The 17285-nt window shown below is 50.0% G+C and overlaps 1 protein-coding gene across 1 annotated transcript in view; it reads left to right on the forward strand.

Moving 5' to 3' along the window:
• Nucleotides 1–6983: 6983 nt before the first annotated feature.
• Nucleotides 6984–17285, forward strand: part of LOC101934589 (alpha-2-macroglobulin-like protein 1) — a 50620-nt gene continuing 40318 nt past the window's right edge. Inside the window, 8 exon segments of the mRNA XM_024113638.3 lie at nucleotides 6984–7155; nucleotides 10930–11113; nucleotides 12422–12442; nucleotides 12444–12464; nucleotides 12909–13053; nucleotides 13811–13863; nucleotides 16293–16313; nucleotides 16827–16995. Coding sequence (XP_023969406.2) covers nucleotides 7088–7155; nucleotides 10930–11113; nucleotides 12422–12442; nucleotides 12444–12464; nucleotides 12909–13053; nucleotides 13811–13863; nucleotides 16293–16313; nucleotides 16827–16995 — 682 coding nt within the window. The 5' untranslated portion in view covers nucleotides 6984–7087.

A 17285-nucleotide genomic window follows, 5' to 3' on the forward strand; every position in this document is an offset into this window, starting at 1 on the left:
AAAAGAGGAGCCAGCCTTAATCTGGGAAAACACCACAACAATGATTCAAAAGCATGTGACCATAAGCAACATCCATCCCACAGTACATTGTGCTTTGCCTCAGTTTCTTCTCACCTTGTGGCATGAAAGTCCAACGAACAAAGGTTTCTTTAACATGCCACTCCCCTCTCCCTGCACTATGCCCCACTCCCAGTTGGCTGTTCTTGGTCAGCGAAGACCCAGAGTTCAGAGATGGATTCACCTCCCACCCCTGAGGGGGCAGGGATCAAGCAATGCCTCTACTATTGCTGCCTTCTGCAAATGGCTCACAACTACTGCTATTTTCTCTGTTGCCACTGGTGCTGTCTCTCTGCCATTATTATCACTGCTGCTTGCTGCTACTTCTGCAATGCCCAGTCTGAGGTTCCACCACTTAACCCAACTGCTAGTGAGCTCAGCAGACAACAGGAAACCTCACTGCTAGTACAGGCTCTGCAGTGCCTTTCACGGCAACAGTGTCCCCGTACCTGGGCTAAGGCTTAACCTGGCTCGCCAGCACTATCAGTTCTAGTAATCACTAAACAGCAACAAGGACTCACAAGTGAGTTTGATTAGCTGTCTTTAAACACTAAAGAGACGGTATGTATCAAATAGCATTCCCCCTCCCCAACACCATCCCAGCCTCACTGGTCTTTGGCACCCCTATCCCCTCCTTAGCAAGTGAGGTTCAGTGTAAGGTGACCCCTTCCATCCATGCATGCTAAGTATAGTTCTGCTGTTCTTTATTCATACAATAAAGATAACAACATTTAATTACCCCTGCATTCAAATGCTACAGTGATAAGTAACCCACAACCAGCCAAAATTGAGCACTTTGGCAAAGCAGCTCCATCTGCTGCACATCTAGACAGAGTAAGGGTATGTCTACACTACGGGATTAATCCGAATTTGTATAATTCGAATTTTGGAAACAGATTGTATAAAGTCGAATGTATGCGGCCACACTAAGCACATTAATTCGGTGGTATGCGTCCATGTACCGGGGCTAGCGTCGATTTCTGGAGCGTTGCACTGTGGGTAGCTTTCCCATAGCTATCCCATAGTTCCCGCAGTCTCCTCCACCCATTGGAATTCTGGGTTGAGATCCCAATGACTGATGGGGCCAAAAACATTGTTGCGGGTGGTTCTGGGTATATCCTCCCCCCTCTCCAGGGAAGCAACGGCAGACAACCGTTTCGCGCCTTTTTCCTGGGTGAATAGTGCAGACACCATACCACGGCAAGCATGGAGCCCGCTCAGCTCAAGACAGCAGTCATGAACATTGTAAACACCTCGCGCATTATCGTGCAGTTTATGCTGAACCAGAACCTGCAAAACCAGGCGGCGAGGAGTAGGCTACAGCAGCGTGGCAGCGAGAGTAATGAGGATAGGGACATGGAATTCTATCAAACCGCGGGACCCGGTGCTTTGGAAATCATGCTGTTAATGGGGCAGGTTATAGCTGTGGAACGCCGATTCTGGGCCCGGGAAACAAGCACAGACTGGTGGGACCGCATAGTGTTGCAGGTGTGGGACGATTCCCAGTGGCTGCAAAACTTTCGCATGCATAAGGGCACTTTCTTGGAACTTTGTGACTTGCTTTCCCCTGCCCTGAAGCACCAGAATACCAAGATGAGAGCAGCCCTCACAGTTGAGAAGCGAGTGGCAATAGCCCTGTGGAAGCTTGCAACGCCAGACAGCTACCGGTCAGTCGGGAATCAATTTGGAGTGGGCAAATCTACTGTGGGGGCTGCCGTGATGCAAGTAGCCAAAGCAATCACTGAGCTGCTGCTACCAAATGTAGTGACTCTGGGAAATGTGCAGGTCATAGTGGATGGCTTTGCTGCAATGGGATTCCCTAACTGTGGTGGGACGATAGATGGAACCCATATCCCTATCTTGGCACCGGAGCACCAGGGTACCCAGTACATAAACCGCAAGGGGTACTTTTCAATGGTGCTGCAAGCACTTGTGGATCACAAGGGACATTTCACCAACATCAACGTGGGCTGGCCGGGAAGGGTTCATGACGCTCATGTCTTCAGGAACACTAATCTGTTTAAACGGCTGCAGCAAGGGACTTACTTCCCAGACCAGAAAATAACTGTTGGGGATGTTGAAATTCCAATAGTTATTCTTGGGGACCCAGCCTACCCCTTAATGCCATGGCTCATGAAGCCATACACAGGCAGCCTGGACAGGAGTCAGGAGTTGTTCAACTACAGGCTGAGCAAGTGCAGAATGGTGGTAGAATGTGCATTTGGCTGTTTAAAAGGTCACTGGCGATCATTACTGACTCGCTCAGACCTCAGCCAAACCAATATCCCCATTGTTATTTCTGCTTGCTGTGTGCTCCACAATCTCTGTGAAAGTAAGAGGGAGACCTTTATGGCAGGGTGGGAGGCTGAGGCAAATCGCCTGGCTGCTGATTATGCACAGCCAGACACCAGGGCGATTAGAAGAGCACACCAGGAAGCGCTGTGCATCAGAGAAGCTTTGAAAACCAGTTTCATGACTGGCCAGGCTACAGTGTGAAATTTCTGTTTGTTTCTCCTTCATGAAAACCCGCCCCCTTTATTAACTCATTCTCTGTAAGGAACCCACCCCCCCCCTTCCCCTAGCTTGCTTTCAAAGGAAATAAAGTCACTATTGTTTAAAAATCATGTATTCTTTATTAATTGATTATAAACATAGGGAGAGAACCAACAAGGTAATCTGGGTGAGGTTGGGGAGGAGGATAGGAGGGAAGTAAAAGGCCACTGAAAAAATTCAATATAATGACAGCCTTTTGGTTGGGCTGTCCACTGGGGTGGAGTGGGAGGGTGCACGGAGCCTCCCCCGCCCTGTGTTCTTACACGTCTGGGTGAGGAGGATATGGAACATGGTGAGGGGGGAGGTAGGTTATATAGTGGCTGCAGCGGCACTCTGTTATCCTGCTGCCGTTCCTGAAGCTCCACCAGACACCGGAGCATGTCTGTTTGATCACACAGCAGCCCCAGCGTTGCAGCCTGCCACCTCTCATCTTGAGCGTCCCTCATGACCTCACGTTCACTGGCATCTTTCCTAAATTTAGATACCGTGTCCTTCCACTCATTGAAATGAGCTCTTTCATTGCGGGTGCATTCCATTATTTCCGTGAACATCTCATCTCGTGTCCTCTTTCTCCGCCGCCTTATCTGAGATAGCCTTCGGGACGGAGGAGGGAGGCTTGAAAAATTTGCAGCTGCTGGAGGGAGGGTTGAAAAAAAGGAGAGAAGTTTTTAAAATGATACATTTTACAGAACAATGCTTATATTCTTTCATGGTGAACAACACTGTTCACATTACATAGCACATGTGATTTCAGTACAAGGTCGCATTTTCCATCTTAATATTGAGTGCCTGTGGCTTTGGTGTTAGAGATCACAGACGCAGGTCCGGGCAACAGAATTCAGCTTGCATGCGGCCATGGTAAGCCATTGTCTTTCGGCTTCTGTGCCCTCCTTTCCCACATACCAAGCAAAGCCCGTTGACTGCTGCGGTTTTCCTGTTAACCTTCAGCAGCAGAAAACAAACTAACCCCCCCCATCCAATTCTCGGGGATGATCGCTTTATCCCTCCCACCACCGCGTGGCTGGTATCAGGGAAGATCCCTGCAGAAACCACACTAACTTAGGGGGAGGGATAGCTCAGTGGTTTGAGCACTGGCCTGCCAAACCCAGCGTTGTGAGTTCAATCCTTGAGGGGGCCACTTGGGGATCTAGGGCAAAATCAGTACTTGGTCCTGCTAGTAAAGGCAGGGGGCTGGACTCGATGACCTTTCACAGTCCCTTCCAGTTCTAGGAGATGGGATATCTCCATTAATTAATTATAACCCCCCTCCTCCTGCCATGAATTATCTGGGATGATTGCTGTACCCCTCCCCCCACTGTGTGGCTGGTAACAGGGAAGATCCCTGCTAGCCAAATGCAAAAAGCTCAGGGCCAATTTTCCCCCCCCCCCCCCTGCTTGGCTAACTGCAGGGAAGGATTTCTTTTCAGCCACAGGCAAACAGCCCAGTAGGAACGGCCACCTCTGTCCCCTTAATTAAATTCCCATATTTCAACCAGGTTACCATGAGCGATATCACTCTCCTGAGGATTACACAGTGAGATAAAGAATGGATGTTGCTTGAATGCCAGCAAACACTGGGACCATACGCTGCCAGGCTTTGTAATGCAATGATACCAGATTACTTGCTGCAAGCATGGCGCGGTCAAGTGTCCTACCATGGAGGACGGAATAACGCTGCACCGCCCAGAAACCTTGTGGCTAGGCTTTTGGAGTACCTCCAGGAGAGCTTCATGGAGATGTCCCTGGAGGATTTCCGCTCCATCCCCAGACACGTTAACAGACTTTTCCAGTAGCTGTACTGGCCGCGAATGCATCCCAAGTCCTCAGGGCAAAGTAATCATTAAAAAACGCTTGCTTTTAAAACAAGTTTTATATTTTAAAAGGTAAACTCACCTGAGATCCCTTCCATGGGGTCATGGTCTTGGATATTGGCTTGGGAGGGATGGGAGGGTACTTCAGTCAGATTGAGAAAAAGATCCTGGCTGTTGGGGAGAACGGAGTGCTGTGTGCTCTCCGCAAGCTCGTCGTCCTCCTCCTCCTCCTCCTCTTCCCCATCCGCAGAATCCTCAGGTGTAGCTGATGAGATTACCCCCACCTCGGAATCCATGGTCAGAGGTGGGGTAGTGGTGGCGGCCCCCCCTAGAACTGCATGCAGCTCGGCGTAGAAGCGGCATGTCTGCGGCTCTGACCCAGAGCGACCATTTGCCTCCTTTGTTTTTTGATAGGCTTGTCTGAGCTCCTTGACTTTCACGCGGCACTGATCTGAGTCCCTATTGTGACCTCTCTCCATCATGCTCTTGGAGATTTTTTCAAAAGTTTGGGCATTTCGTCTTTTCGAACCAAGTTCTGCTAGCACTGAATCCTCTCCCCATATAGCGATCAGATCCAGTACCTCCCGTACGGTCCAAATGCAAATAGTCTGCTCTTGCTGTCTTTTCCCTCAGCTCATCACTAGATGTCAGAGGAGAGCTCACCTAGACCCTGGTTACATGTTTGACACCAGGGACCCTTTGTATCTGTGACAGACGGCAGAATTCCATTTTGGATGTGCAGTTCTTTATCCTCTCTGTTGCCTCTTCACCTCCATATTGGACTGATGTCCCAAAAGGGCAGTGGCACAGGGCTGAGAAAAGAGGGTCATTAAGTCCATTGAAATACAACATGCTAGATAATCGACTCGCTTGCTTCACAGGGAGAGGTCACCTAGTAACAAAGCTACTGGTAGGACACCTGTTGAGGCTGATCAGGAAGTGACCTGACAGAGGAGACTGGAAAGTTATAAAGGATTGGAGCAGCTTTGTGCATGGGGCATGGTGACAATTTGGCCATTTCCCACCAGTTTACATTGAGGGAAGCAGGTGCAGCAACCAGATGAGGCCAGGGGGTATCCCGCCTACCTGACTACAGAGAGTTCCCCAAGGACTCCCCAGGGAAGGGTGAGCTTGTGAGGGACATTGTCTTCAGTGTGAGTGTTGTTTTCTAAATAATCTCTACTCTCGTGCTTTATTGCAGAAGTGAAGAGCAATGGTGTTAGAACCCAATGCAGTGTCCGTGCGCTATGTGCCACACCTGCGCCATGCCCCCTGAAGAGGTAACACAGAAGGCTCACACCTTTGGGCAAGATTCTGAATGAGGGTGTGTTTAAACTCTGGGGAGTCTGAGGAGGCAGCACTGAGCTCAGGGACAGCAGCTGGGCCACATGTTCCCAGCTCTCAGGATGGGGTGTCAGACAGAGGGCTACTGAGTCACGGAGTTTAAAGCCAGAAGGGACCATTAGATCACTGAGTCTGACTTCCTGTACCACACAGGCTGCCAAGACCCCCCAGAGCCCACACACTAAGCCCCAAAACTGAAATGAGACCCAAGTAAATGAGACCCACAGGAGACTAGACTATTATGTGCTACAGGCAGAGAATAGGAGGGATTAAGGCAGTGGCAGGAAAATGAGTAAGTGAGATATACCCAAATAATCCTGGCAAGTGACCTGTACCCACACCCTGCAGAGGAAGGCAAACCTCCCTCCCCCCAAGGTCCCTACTAATCTGGCCTGGGAGGAAATTCCTTCCCAACTCCACACATGGTGAGCAGTTAGACCCTGAGCATGTGAGCAAGACCCAGCCAGCCCAGCCCCTGAGAGAGAATGCTCGGTGCCATCTCAGAGCCCCTGGCCCACCCTGCCCAGTGTCCCATCACCAGCCATGGCCAGATGCTTCAGAGGAAGGAGATAAAAACCCTCCCAGAATACACTGCAAGAGGGGGAATCCCTTACTGAGAGTGTGCCTAGGGACCCAAAACTGCAATAGTGCCTGGGCTTCTGTTCAGCCTCCGGGGGATTAAAACACCCAGGGATGCAGCCACTGTCTTCTCACAGCAATCTGGTGGGCCACCAGCCAGGGCAGCCTGACCAGATCTGTGACAGAGGGGAGTGGTGAGATAGATGACAGCCTGCAGCGGATCTAAAGGTGCCATCTCCCTGAGGTGGGGATGAGGTGGGTGAAGGGTGGAGGTGAACGGACAGTGGCAGCGCTCAAGATGCCTTCCCCCTGCGGAGGGGCTGAGAACAGGGGATAGGGACTGGTGCATGACCTTAACTTTCACTGCATGCTATAGTCATGTGCCATGCCAGACACATGTGAAGATTCTTACTCCCATGATACCTACTCAGTCTGTATTACAGCTCACCAGATCCATAACTCACTATCAAAGTCTTTTTACACACTTGGTCACAGACACATTCCAGAATGGGCTGGGAGGAGGTCTGGGCCTATGTGGCTTTTGCCAAGTTCCTAGTGGAGGTCGGTAAATATTGTCAATGTCATTAGCCCGGGGGAGATGAGATACTTACACTGCATTGGTCAAGCACCCTTTGGACTTAGGAGTCTCTGGGGGGATATTTAGGACTCAACCCCTGACGTTGATAGCCAGCTGCTCTAGACTTAAGTGTGGATCTCACCAGCGGTCCGTCCCAGCCCAAGCAATGCAGGGAGTATCGCTCCTCTGGGCCCTGGCTCTGCTCCCAATTGCAGCTCCAGCAACTCTGAATCCGTAAGGTTTTTCACTTTTGTTTGCTGGGACTCAGTAGACAGGAATGTCATTGCGGGGAGAGGAGGGGAGGTGGCTGAATTTGCTAAAATCCCAGTGCTGAGCTCCTGGGGACCTTATTTTCAGAGGTGCCAAGCACCTGCAGCTCCCAGTGACTTTAACAGGAGTTGTGGTTGCTTGGCACCTATGAAAATGAGCACAGCTGTAACTAGGCATTTTAGCATCCAGTGCAAGCAAGCATATTTGCGCCACCTGTTGGGTTTTGTTTTGTTTTGTTTTGTCATTTTTCTGCCCCCGCAGCTTTGTACCCTGTGCGGCTGCCCCACTTGCCCCACCCTGGTCACGGCCCTGAAAATGAGATATTGGGTGTTGGCCTTGTTCCCTTTTTCTCACCATTCATGATTTTATAGATCTCTATCATATCCCCCTTTAGCTGTCTCTTTTCTATGCTGAAAAGTCCCAGTCTTATTAATCTTTCCTCACATGGAACCAGTTCCATTCCCTTAATCATTTTCATTGTCCTTCTTTGCACCTTTCCAATTCTAGTATATCTTTTTTGAGATGGGGCAACCAGATCTACATGCAGTATTCAAGATGTGGGCATACCATGGATTTATATAGTGGCATTATGATATTTTCTGTTTTATTATCTATCCCTTTCTTAATGGTTCCTAACGTGCTATTAGCTTTTTTGACTGCTGCTGCACATTGAGCAGATGTTTTCAGGGATGCCACAATGATGCCAATATCTCTTTCTTGATGGGTAACAGCTAATTTAGACCCCATCATTTTGTATGTATAGTTGGGATTATTTTTCCAATGTGCATTACTTTGCACTTATCAATATTGAATTTCATCTGCCATTTTGTCACCTCATCACCCAGTTTAACGTCAGCTTTGAACTTAGCTATCTGGAGTAATTTTATATCATCTGAAAATTTTGCCACCTCACAGTTCACCCCCTTTTCCAGATCATTTATGAATATGTTGAACAGCACTTGTCCCAGTACAGATCCTCAGGGGACCCAGCTCCATTTCCCTCTCCATTCTGAAAACTGAACATTTATTCCTAACCTTTGTTTCCTATCTTTTAATCAGTTACTGATCCATGAAAGGACCATCCCTCTTATCCCATGACTGCTTACTTTGCTTAAGTACCTTTGGTGAGGGACATTGTCAAAGGCTTTCTGAAAGTCCACTGGATCACCCTTGTCCACATGCTTGCTGTCAAAGCATTCTAATAGATTGGTGAGGCATGATTTCCCTTTACAAAAGCCATATTGACTCTTCCCCAACATATTGTGTTCATCTATGTGTCTGATAACTGTGCTTTACTGTAATTTTAACCAATTTACCTGGTACTGAAGTTAGGCTTACCAGTCTGTAATTGCCAGGATCACTTCTGGAGCCTTCTTTACAAATGAGTGTTATATTAGCTATCCTCCAGTTATCTGGTACAGAGGCTGATTTAAGGAATAGGTTACATACCACAGTTAGTAGTTCTGCAATTTCATATTTGAGTTCCTTTTAGGGTGACCAGATCAGCAGTCCAAAATATCGGGACGGGGGGGGGGGGGGAGAGTGGGAGGCGGAGCAAAAAAAATGGGGGCGGAGCAAAAAAAAAAAAAAGGCGTTTAAAAGGGGCCGGGGGCATTAGCATACCCCGGCCCCGCGCACTGCCCTCCCCGCGGAGCCTCCTGTCCCCCGGCCCACCATGGGCATATGCAGCACGCGCTGGATCCGTGTGGGGGCAGCGCAGAGCGGGCAGGAGCCGGGTTGGCCGCAGGGGCCGAATCCCCGCTGCTGTCAGCCCCACGCCTCTCCCGCCTGCTCGCGGCTGCGGCTCCTTCCCGGCGGGACGCGCCTCCCGCTGCTCTGGCCACATGCGGCGCACGTCCCCCGCGCCTAGTCTCCCTCCCGTTGGGAAGGAGCAGCTGGACGCGTACCGCATGTGGCCAGGGCAGGCCGGGGGGTGCGTCCCGCTGGGAAGGAGCCGCAGCCGTGAGTGGGAGGGAGAGGCACAGGGCTCCCTGGCAGCAGCAGGGATTCGGCCCACGCTGCCCAACCGGCCCCTGCCCGCTCCACGCTGCCCCCGCCTGGACCCACCGCGCTACCCCGCGGGCTGCAGGGCTGGAGCAGCCTCCAGGCTGCGCTCCCAGCCCTGGATGCAGCGGCCCGGGCAGGAGCCCTCTGTCGTGGTGGGGGGCTCAAAGCTGAGCCCCCCGTCTCCCTCCCTTCCCTTGCCAGCCCCCCTTTGCCCGCCGGGTGCCCGGGTGCCGGAGCTGACTCACCAGCTCCAGGATCCAGGCACCGTCGCCACTCCCTCCCTCCCAGGCTTGCGCCGCCATGCTGCAAGCCTGGGAGGGAGGAGGAATGCTGCGTGGTTGGGGAAGAGGCAGGGCCAGGGCGGGGATTTGGGGAGGGAGCCAATGGGGGAAAGGAGGGGCGGAGCCGGGGCGGAGCGCAACATTTCTTTTTTGTCCAGTGTCCCGACCAAACATCGGTCGGGACACGGGACAAAGAAGCAAAAATCGGGACAGTCCCGATAAAATCGGGACGTCTGGTCACCCTAGTTCCTTTAGAACTCTTGGGTGAATACCATCTGGTCCTGGTGACTCATTACTGTTTGATTTATCAATTTGTTTCAAAACCTCCTCTATCGACACCTCAATCTGGGACAGTTCCTCAGATTTGTCACCTAAAAAGAATGGCTCAGGTGTGGGGATCTCCCTCACATCCTCTGCTGTGAAGACTGATGCAAAAAATTAATTTAGCTTCTCCGCAACGGCCTTGTCTTCCTTGAGTACTTCTTTAGCACCGTCATCATCCAGTGGTCCCCAGGATTCCTGCTTCTGATGTATTGGAAAATTGTTTTGCTGTTAGATTTTGTGTTCTTAGCTAGTTCTTCTTCAATTTATTTCTTCGCCCGCCTAATTATACTTTTACACTTGACTTGCCAGAGTTTATGTTCCTTTCTATTTTCCTCCTTATTAGGATTTGACTTCCAATTTTTCAATGATGTCTTTTTGCCTCTAATCCCCTCTTCAACTCTGCTGCTTAGCCATGGTGGCATTTTTTGGTTCTCTTACTGTTTTTTTTATGAGGACCTGAGGAATGAGCTAGAGCAGTGATGTGTAAACTGGGGGTGGGGGGTGGAGTGGCAAGAGGTTCTTGGGGGGTGGGAGGAGGAAGAAACTGGGATCCCATGGGTCCCACAGGACCCAGTGCCATATTAGCAGGAGCAGGAGCAGGATAAAATTAGAGTGGGTATTGCGAGGACGGGAGTGGGATTAAAACAATAGTCCTCCCACACCACAAACAACATGAACACCCAGCCAGCACCTGCTGCTCTCTGGCCACCCATAGCTGAAGGCAGCGTCGCCGCCAGCAGCAGCGCAGATATAAGGGATTACTTCAAATTACAGGTAATGGGGGGGGGCAATGACAAATTCTGTGAATGGTAAGGGGGATGCAACTGGAAAAGTTTGCACACACTGGACTAGAGTGCTCCTGCCCTGAATCAGACACCCATCTCCTAGGTATGATAGATCTATGCCAGGGTATTGTGCCATGTTCTGATTCCATATTGGGCACACTGCCTCCTCCTGGGATGGGAAGGGAATTGCACCACAAGTTCCCCCACTCACGGTCTATGAAATCTCTCCGATCCATGGTGTCTTCCTCAATTGGAGCAGTAGAGAGGTCCTCCCTTGGCCTGCCCACCTGAGACACTGAATTACCCATCCCCCCTTTTCCCCATCTCCTCCTCTCTCCTAGTTACTATGTGGTAGTAATCCCAGCCATCATTCACCATCTTGGCCATGAGAAGGTCTGCATCCACCTCAGCTCCCTCCCTGAGACTGTCCACCTGGCTGTCACCTTGGAGATGCAAACCCAGAATCACACCCTGATGGAGAAGGATGTGGAGAAGCCAGGAATCTTTGAGTGCATCAGCTTCAAGGTGAGCTCAGGTGCTGCTCCTGATTCTATAGGGAGCACTCTCGCCTCCAAGTCAGAAAAGAGCCCTGTGCCCCTAGTGCATGCTATGCTATACCCCACTGCTGTGTGCGATGCTACCCTGAGTTCTCTAACCAAGCAGGTTCCGTCCATACCTACCACCCCTGGGCAGAGCATCCAACAGTCTAACAGACTAGAAAAGATTTCCATTATTTAAACTAAAATTTACTACTTTGCTCAGTTTCATGCCATTTAATCCTAGTTAAACCCTGCAGGAAAACCAGCCCTCTTCTTCCTTGGTGTTTACACTGTTCAAGTATTTGTAATTCATTAATCAATCTAATGTATATGGACTAAGTTCTTTTCATCTTTCCTCATAAATCAGTCACTCTAGTTTGTTAAGAGTGTGGTTCTGCCCTAAAATGTGACTAGGTAAAACGGTTCCCTTCCTACGCAGTAACACACAAGCTTCTATGTGCATTCAGGTTCATGGTTCCTGACTCTCCTGACACATTGGTTTTGCTCCCTTTCACTCCTGTTCTCCCCACAGAGTCAGCCCAGCCCAGTGAGAGGGTGCTGGAGTCTGGTCTGTGTATCAACAAAAGAATTACTAAGTTCTCATTGCAGAGCCTTTATTGCAGGTGATGATGTGAGTGAAGGAAAGAGCCCAGTGTGACTCTCAGAGCCCAGGGGGAGTATGCGGTTAGAAAAGATCTTTCTACTTGGAAACTGTGTCCCTTCGATCTAGCCTGAGAGACGACAAACATGGAGCCCAACAAAGCCATTCTTACAGTGTCACTTTTCAGAGTTGAACTGCTCTCTAACCGTTTGTGGTGCTCGTCACTGGATGTCCCTGGGCTTTATTGACATCACCCTGGTACTGAGGTGCACTGAACTGTGCACAGTATAATAGTCGTACCAGTGCTGTGTTAGTTGGCTTCACATCAGATGACACATGGCCTCTCTTAGGCCAAGAATACTGTCTCCAGGGTCCCGCTTACAGGTTGGTCTTCAAGTGGTGCAACCGTACAATAACAAATCAAGGGTCATCACTGCACGTGGATGAGCACCCCACCTCCCACCATGCCCCCTCCTGCTCCTTATCCTTCCAAATGTTCCTTGTAGGATCAGGTTGGCTAGAAATGGGCGCCAGCCACAGAATTTGGATCCAGATCTCCAATGTCCTGCAGTTTTGGGGTTGTTTAGCTCTGGGGCCATTTACCATTCTGGTGTGTGAGAAATAAAATCTCACTGATGTATTTGTTTTCTTTTTTCCTCTTGCCTCAACTCACCCCTCCCCTGCATTCTGCAGGTGCCAGCCTTCATTCCTAGGGGGAAAACAGTTTAATGAACCAGTAAGTCTCACATCTCCCAACCCCCTTTGTTCCCATAATCCAGAGGGCTCCAATCCACCCCCCTCCCAGCTAAATGAAGAGAGGAGGAGAAGATATGGAGGCTGGGATGAGACAGGGAAAAAGGAGGAGGAGGGGAAATGGGGACCTAGACAATAGGAGGAGGATGGGCAGAGGAGGGAGAAGGGGGAACAAGGGGAGCCCAAGAATGGGTATGGGAGGGAGAAGAGGAGGAGGAAAAAGCCTATGGAGGGGGAGGCTGGAGAGAGATAAGAGGAATGGGGATTTTTTTTAATCCATAATCTCCTGGGAACATAGGAGATGGCAGATAAAGGCCTGTCTCCTAGGACCTACCCTGGGTGGGTTGGCAGAGTAGCTTCCCCACACATGGTGGCCTCCAGTTCTCAGTCCCGCCACTGAGGCACCAGTTTCCTTTGCATCTCTCAGGCAGAAGAAGTGGCCTCTGTACATGCAGTGATCCACATAGGGGATAGGGTGAGCTACGAGGGCCGCAAGAAGGTGCTGGTAAGAAGACAGACGACAAGGATTGTCATAGACACAGACAAGCCCTTCTATAAACCTGGAGAGACAGGTACGAATGGCAAGAGGCACGTGGAGCTTGGGGGTGGGGACTCGGTGGCTGTCCACAGCACGGGATGGTGATCTCCTCAGATATAACCAGCTATGCAGGACAGGGCCTGAGGGAAAATAAATCCCTAAGTCACCAGGTGCTGCAGGGAGTGGGGTGGGTGTGTCACTACAAGGTGCTCTCCCCTCTGAGTCAGCACTGACCCCAGGGGCACTATGGTGGTGCTCAGGGGCACTATGGTGGTGGAAGTACTGTCTCTCAGATGGGACCTGAAAGCAAGGCCATGGCTACTCAGGTCATGGGACATCCCCTGGAGCTTTTGCCAGAGTATTATTGTCTGTATTAGAGCAGCACCTAGAAACACCACACCAAATGTCCATTGTATTAGCTGCTGGGGAAACACACAGTGAGAGACAGTCCCTGCCCACAAAAGTTTACAGTTTAAATAGACCAGACAGACAACAGGTGGGAGGGGCAAGAAGAGCTGCTGTTTTATAATAATAAATACAATAAATAAATAAAATTAAATTAATTATTATTATTATTATTCCAGGACACATGCAATGAGTTTACCAGGCCTCATCTCCATATAAACCATCATAGGCAGAAGTGTGTTATTGCAGGGGATCTTCGGGAAAGGGTCAGTAGCTCTGAGGATAAGAACAGGGAGAGGATATCTGAGACTAGGAAGGGAGGTACAGAGCTATCCAGGGGTCTGTTGCACACTGAGTAACTTGCTGTGCTTTCTATATTTCTTCAGTGAAGTTTCGAATTGTGACCCTCGATGAGGATTTTAAGGCCATTGATGAAGTGGTGAGTATCCCTCTGGCTTTCCAGGAAGTAGGGGCCATCAGTGTGCTGAGTGTGCCAAGCCTCAGCAGATAAACAGAGTGATACCCACAGGAATTACACTTGTGAGAGACACCTAACCTGCCCCGTGTGCCCCCTATTAACAGAGAACAGGGCTGGGATCGCTCCTGTTGTTTTAATTTAACTGGAATAAAGGGGCCCAGAGAGCCGAAGGTGTTAGCATAAACAGTGTCAAACAAGGTTCAGGGTTTGGCATACAGACACTTCATCTTGCTTATTACCAAGGCAAACACACCATTAAAAATCCTGTTAACCTTTCATTAAAGATCCAGAAAAGTAGGAAAGAGAGTTAATGCATTTGAAATGTAAAGTATTAAGTAAGGCTTTCATTTAAATAATATCCCTTGTTCCCTTTCCCTTTAGCTGTAGAGAGTTTTTAGAAGGAAACCCCCCTTTCTGACAGGCTTTTAGGTAGCATCAAAGATGGTAATAGCTGTTCTTTTTGGGGGAAAGAGAAATTAGTTGAAATGGGCTGGAGCTGTTGCTGCTGCTGCTGTTGTTAAGAAGACAAAACAAGACAAACACACACAGGAGGGGAAGAGAAAAGACCAGCAAAGACAGAAAATGCAGCTTCTGTCTCCGAGGTTGACTTTCACTTGCAACCTCACTGCTGGAAAAACACGGGAGTGGCTGACAAACCCATGTGCCATGCCTAAGACCTGGCAAACTTTTATCAACATCAGGCTGGTTAGGGCATTGCTTTTAGTTGCCTCTTTCTGGTCACAGGCTTACAGCAGTGCTGTAAAAGATACAGTCTTGGCCAGTTAAACCAGACTCTGAGGGTGTGTCTATGCTGCAATAAAAGACCCATGAAACAGCCACAGCTGGCCCAGGTCAGCTGATTCGGGCTCACAGGGCTTGGCCTGTGGGGTTATAAAACTGCAATGTAGACACTCAGGCTTGGGCTGGAGCCCAGGCTTTGAGACCCTGTGAGAGGGCAAGGGTCAGAGCCTGGGCTACAGCCTGAGCCGAATGTCTACATTGCTATTTTTAGCCCACGAGCCTGAGCCCGAGTCAGCTGACCTGTGCTCTGTGACTCAGTGCCATGAGGAGAGGGGTCGGAAAGAGAAGAAATAAGGTGGGGAAGGAAAAGAGCACATGAAGGGGGCGGGGCACCAGGGGCGGGGGTTGTGTGGTCTCACATCCTTTAAATATATCAGAGGGATAAATACAAGGGAGGGAGAGGAATTATTCCAGCTTAGTACTAATGTGGACACGAGAATGAATGGATATAAACTGGCCGTGGGGAAGTTTAGGCTTGAAATTAGACGAAGGTTTCTGACCGTCAGAGGGGTGAAATATTGGAACGGCCTTCCGAGGGAAACGGTGGGGGCGAGGGACCTGTCTGGTTTTAAGATTAAGTTAGACAAGTTTATGGAGGGAATGGTTTAATGGTAAAACATATTAGCTGAGGAATACCAAGCAATGGTAGGCAAACAGTATAATGGCTAACAAGGGTCAGGCTGGAGACTCTTGCCTACATGCTCGGGGTCTTACTGATCGCCATATTTGGGGTCGGGAAGGAAATTTCCTCTAGGGTAGATTGGCTGAGGCCCTGGAGGTTTTTCACCTTCCTCCACAGCATGGGGCAGGGATCTCTAGCAGGAGGGTTCTCTGCCAATTGAAGTCACTAAGACACAGGATTTGGGGACTTCATCAGCAGAGTCAAGGAAAGGGTAGGGACGGTTTTGTGGCCTGCAGCATGCAGGGGGTCAGACCAGATGATCATAATGGTCCCTTCTGACCTTAAAGTCTATGAGTCTATGAATCCTAGGTGGTGTTTGGGATTCAGCTGAAGCTGGTAGAGGTGACTGTCATCTGGCTTCCCTTTCTGTCCCAGTCTGGTTAGGACGTCTCTCAGGATTAGAATAAAGGTTCCAGGGGACAGTGAGGATGGCACCCGTGATGGTGAAACTTGCTCCAGTCACCAATTTTTCTCTCCAAAAAGGAGCGAGGGGTGGAATAGCCTGTCCCCTATTATTCTGTCCACCAGTTAGGCCGAATTTCCAAATTACCAATTTTGGTTCATTGAGTTTTGGTCTCACTGTCTTGTTTACCAAGCATGATCTTAACACAGTGCCTGAATCACTTCACAGTTGAGCTCACAATTAGGGTACATTTGTAGGCAAAATGACCACAACAGGGCCTGGGACTCCATGGGAAACACACCTCTGGGGGTCACCTCCCCAGCCCCCTCCATTCCCGTGGCAAAGGGAGCAGAGACCTTGGTGTGAAATGGGGACTGTTTGGGTCTGAGTTTAGGGGCAGGCTCTCCTGAGGTGGGGCCGGTGTCTGGATATTAATGATGCTGGGGCACGTGAACGTTGTTGCTCTCTACATAAGTGATGTTGTTTCTCTCTTGTGTTTTGCAGCATCCCCTGGTGCTGCTGCAGGTGAGTGACCAGGAGCTGACCTCCGGGAGCTTTCTTCTCTGCTCCATCATGCCATTTGTGCTCCAGGAGGGCGCCATGCCCTCAGTTGCTACCTCAGAGATAAGACATCTGCATCTTGGCTGTACTCTGCCCCAACACCCTGCCCCTGCCGTGTTACCAGTGGTTAATGGCCCAGGGCAAAAGTAGAGGCATGACTTGAAGCAACAGTAAATGAGGGGACTATCCAGCTATCCAAAAAACTCCCCCAAAAATAGAGGATGAGGAGACTCAGGGTAGACTGTGACCCCCTCAGACAGCCTGTGCATTGGGGCAATGCATGGGGCTGTGACCCCCTCAGACAGCCTGTGCATTGGGGCAATGCATGGGGCTGTGATCCCTGGTACTGTCCTCACTCATTCTGTGTGTGTGTGTGTGTGTGTGACTGTGCTTCTGAGAGGCTGTGCATGCATACATGACTGTTCGCAGAAGTGCACATTTGAACACATGTGATTATGCATGTGTGTTCCTGTACAGGATCCCCATGGGAACCGGATTAGCCAATGGGTGGACGTGAAGCCAAGACAAGGCATTGTGGATCTGTCCTTCCCCTTGGCCTCTGAAGCAGCCACGGGGAAATACCAGATCAAAGTGGGCAAGGATATGCCTCGAGGGCTTGAGGCAACCTTCAAGGTGGAGGAATATGGTGAGTCTCAGAAGGAAGTGTGAGACAGCATTAGGAGCTGGGGAATGGAGCCTGTAATGGGAGCCTCCCTGCTAGAGTCCATGTTTCTATTCATTAGATTTCTCTGCTTAGGTAAACTGCAGTTTTGGGGTACAGAGTCCCCTCCCCCCATCCAGTCCCTAGTGCTTTCCATCCTGTGCTTCATTCACACAGCCACACACTGCTCCCCAGTCCCACCTTGGAGGGAGAGAGTGGAATTCAGCTCCAATGTGCATTCAGTCCTGAGCTCCAACTTCTCATATGTACTAGTG

This window comes from Chrysemys picta, chromosome 1 (genome assembly GCF_011386835.1).
Source record: "Chrysemys picta bellii isolate R12L10 chromosome 1, ASM1138683v2, whole genome shotgun sequence".
Taxonomy (NCBI): Eukaryota; Metazoa; Chordata; order Testudines; family Emydidae; genus Chrysemys; species Chrysemys picta.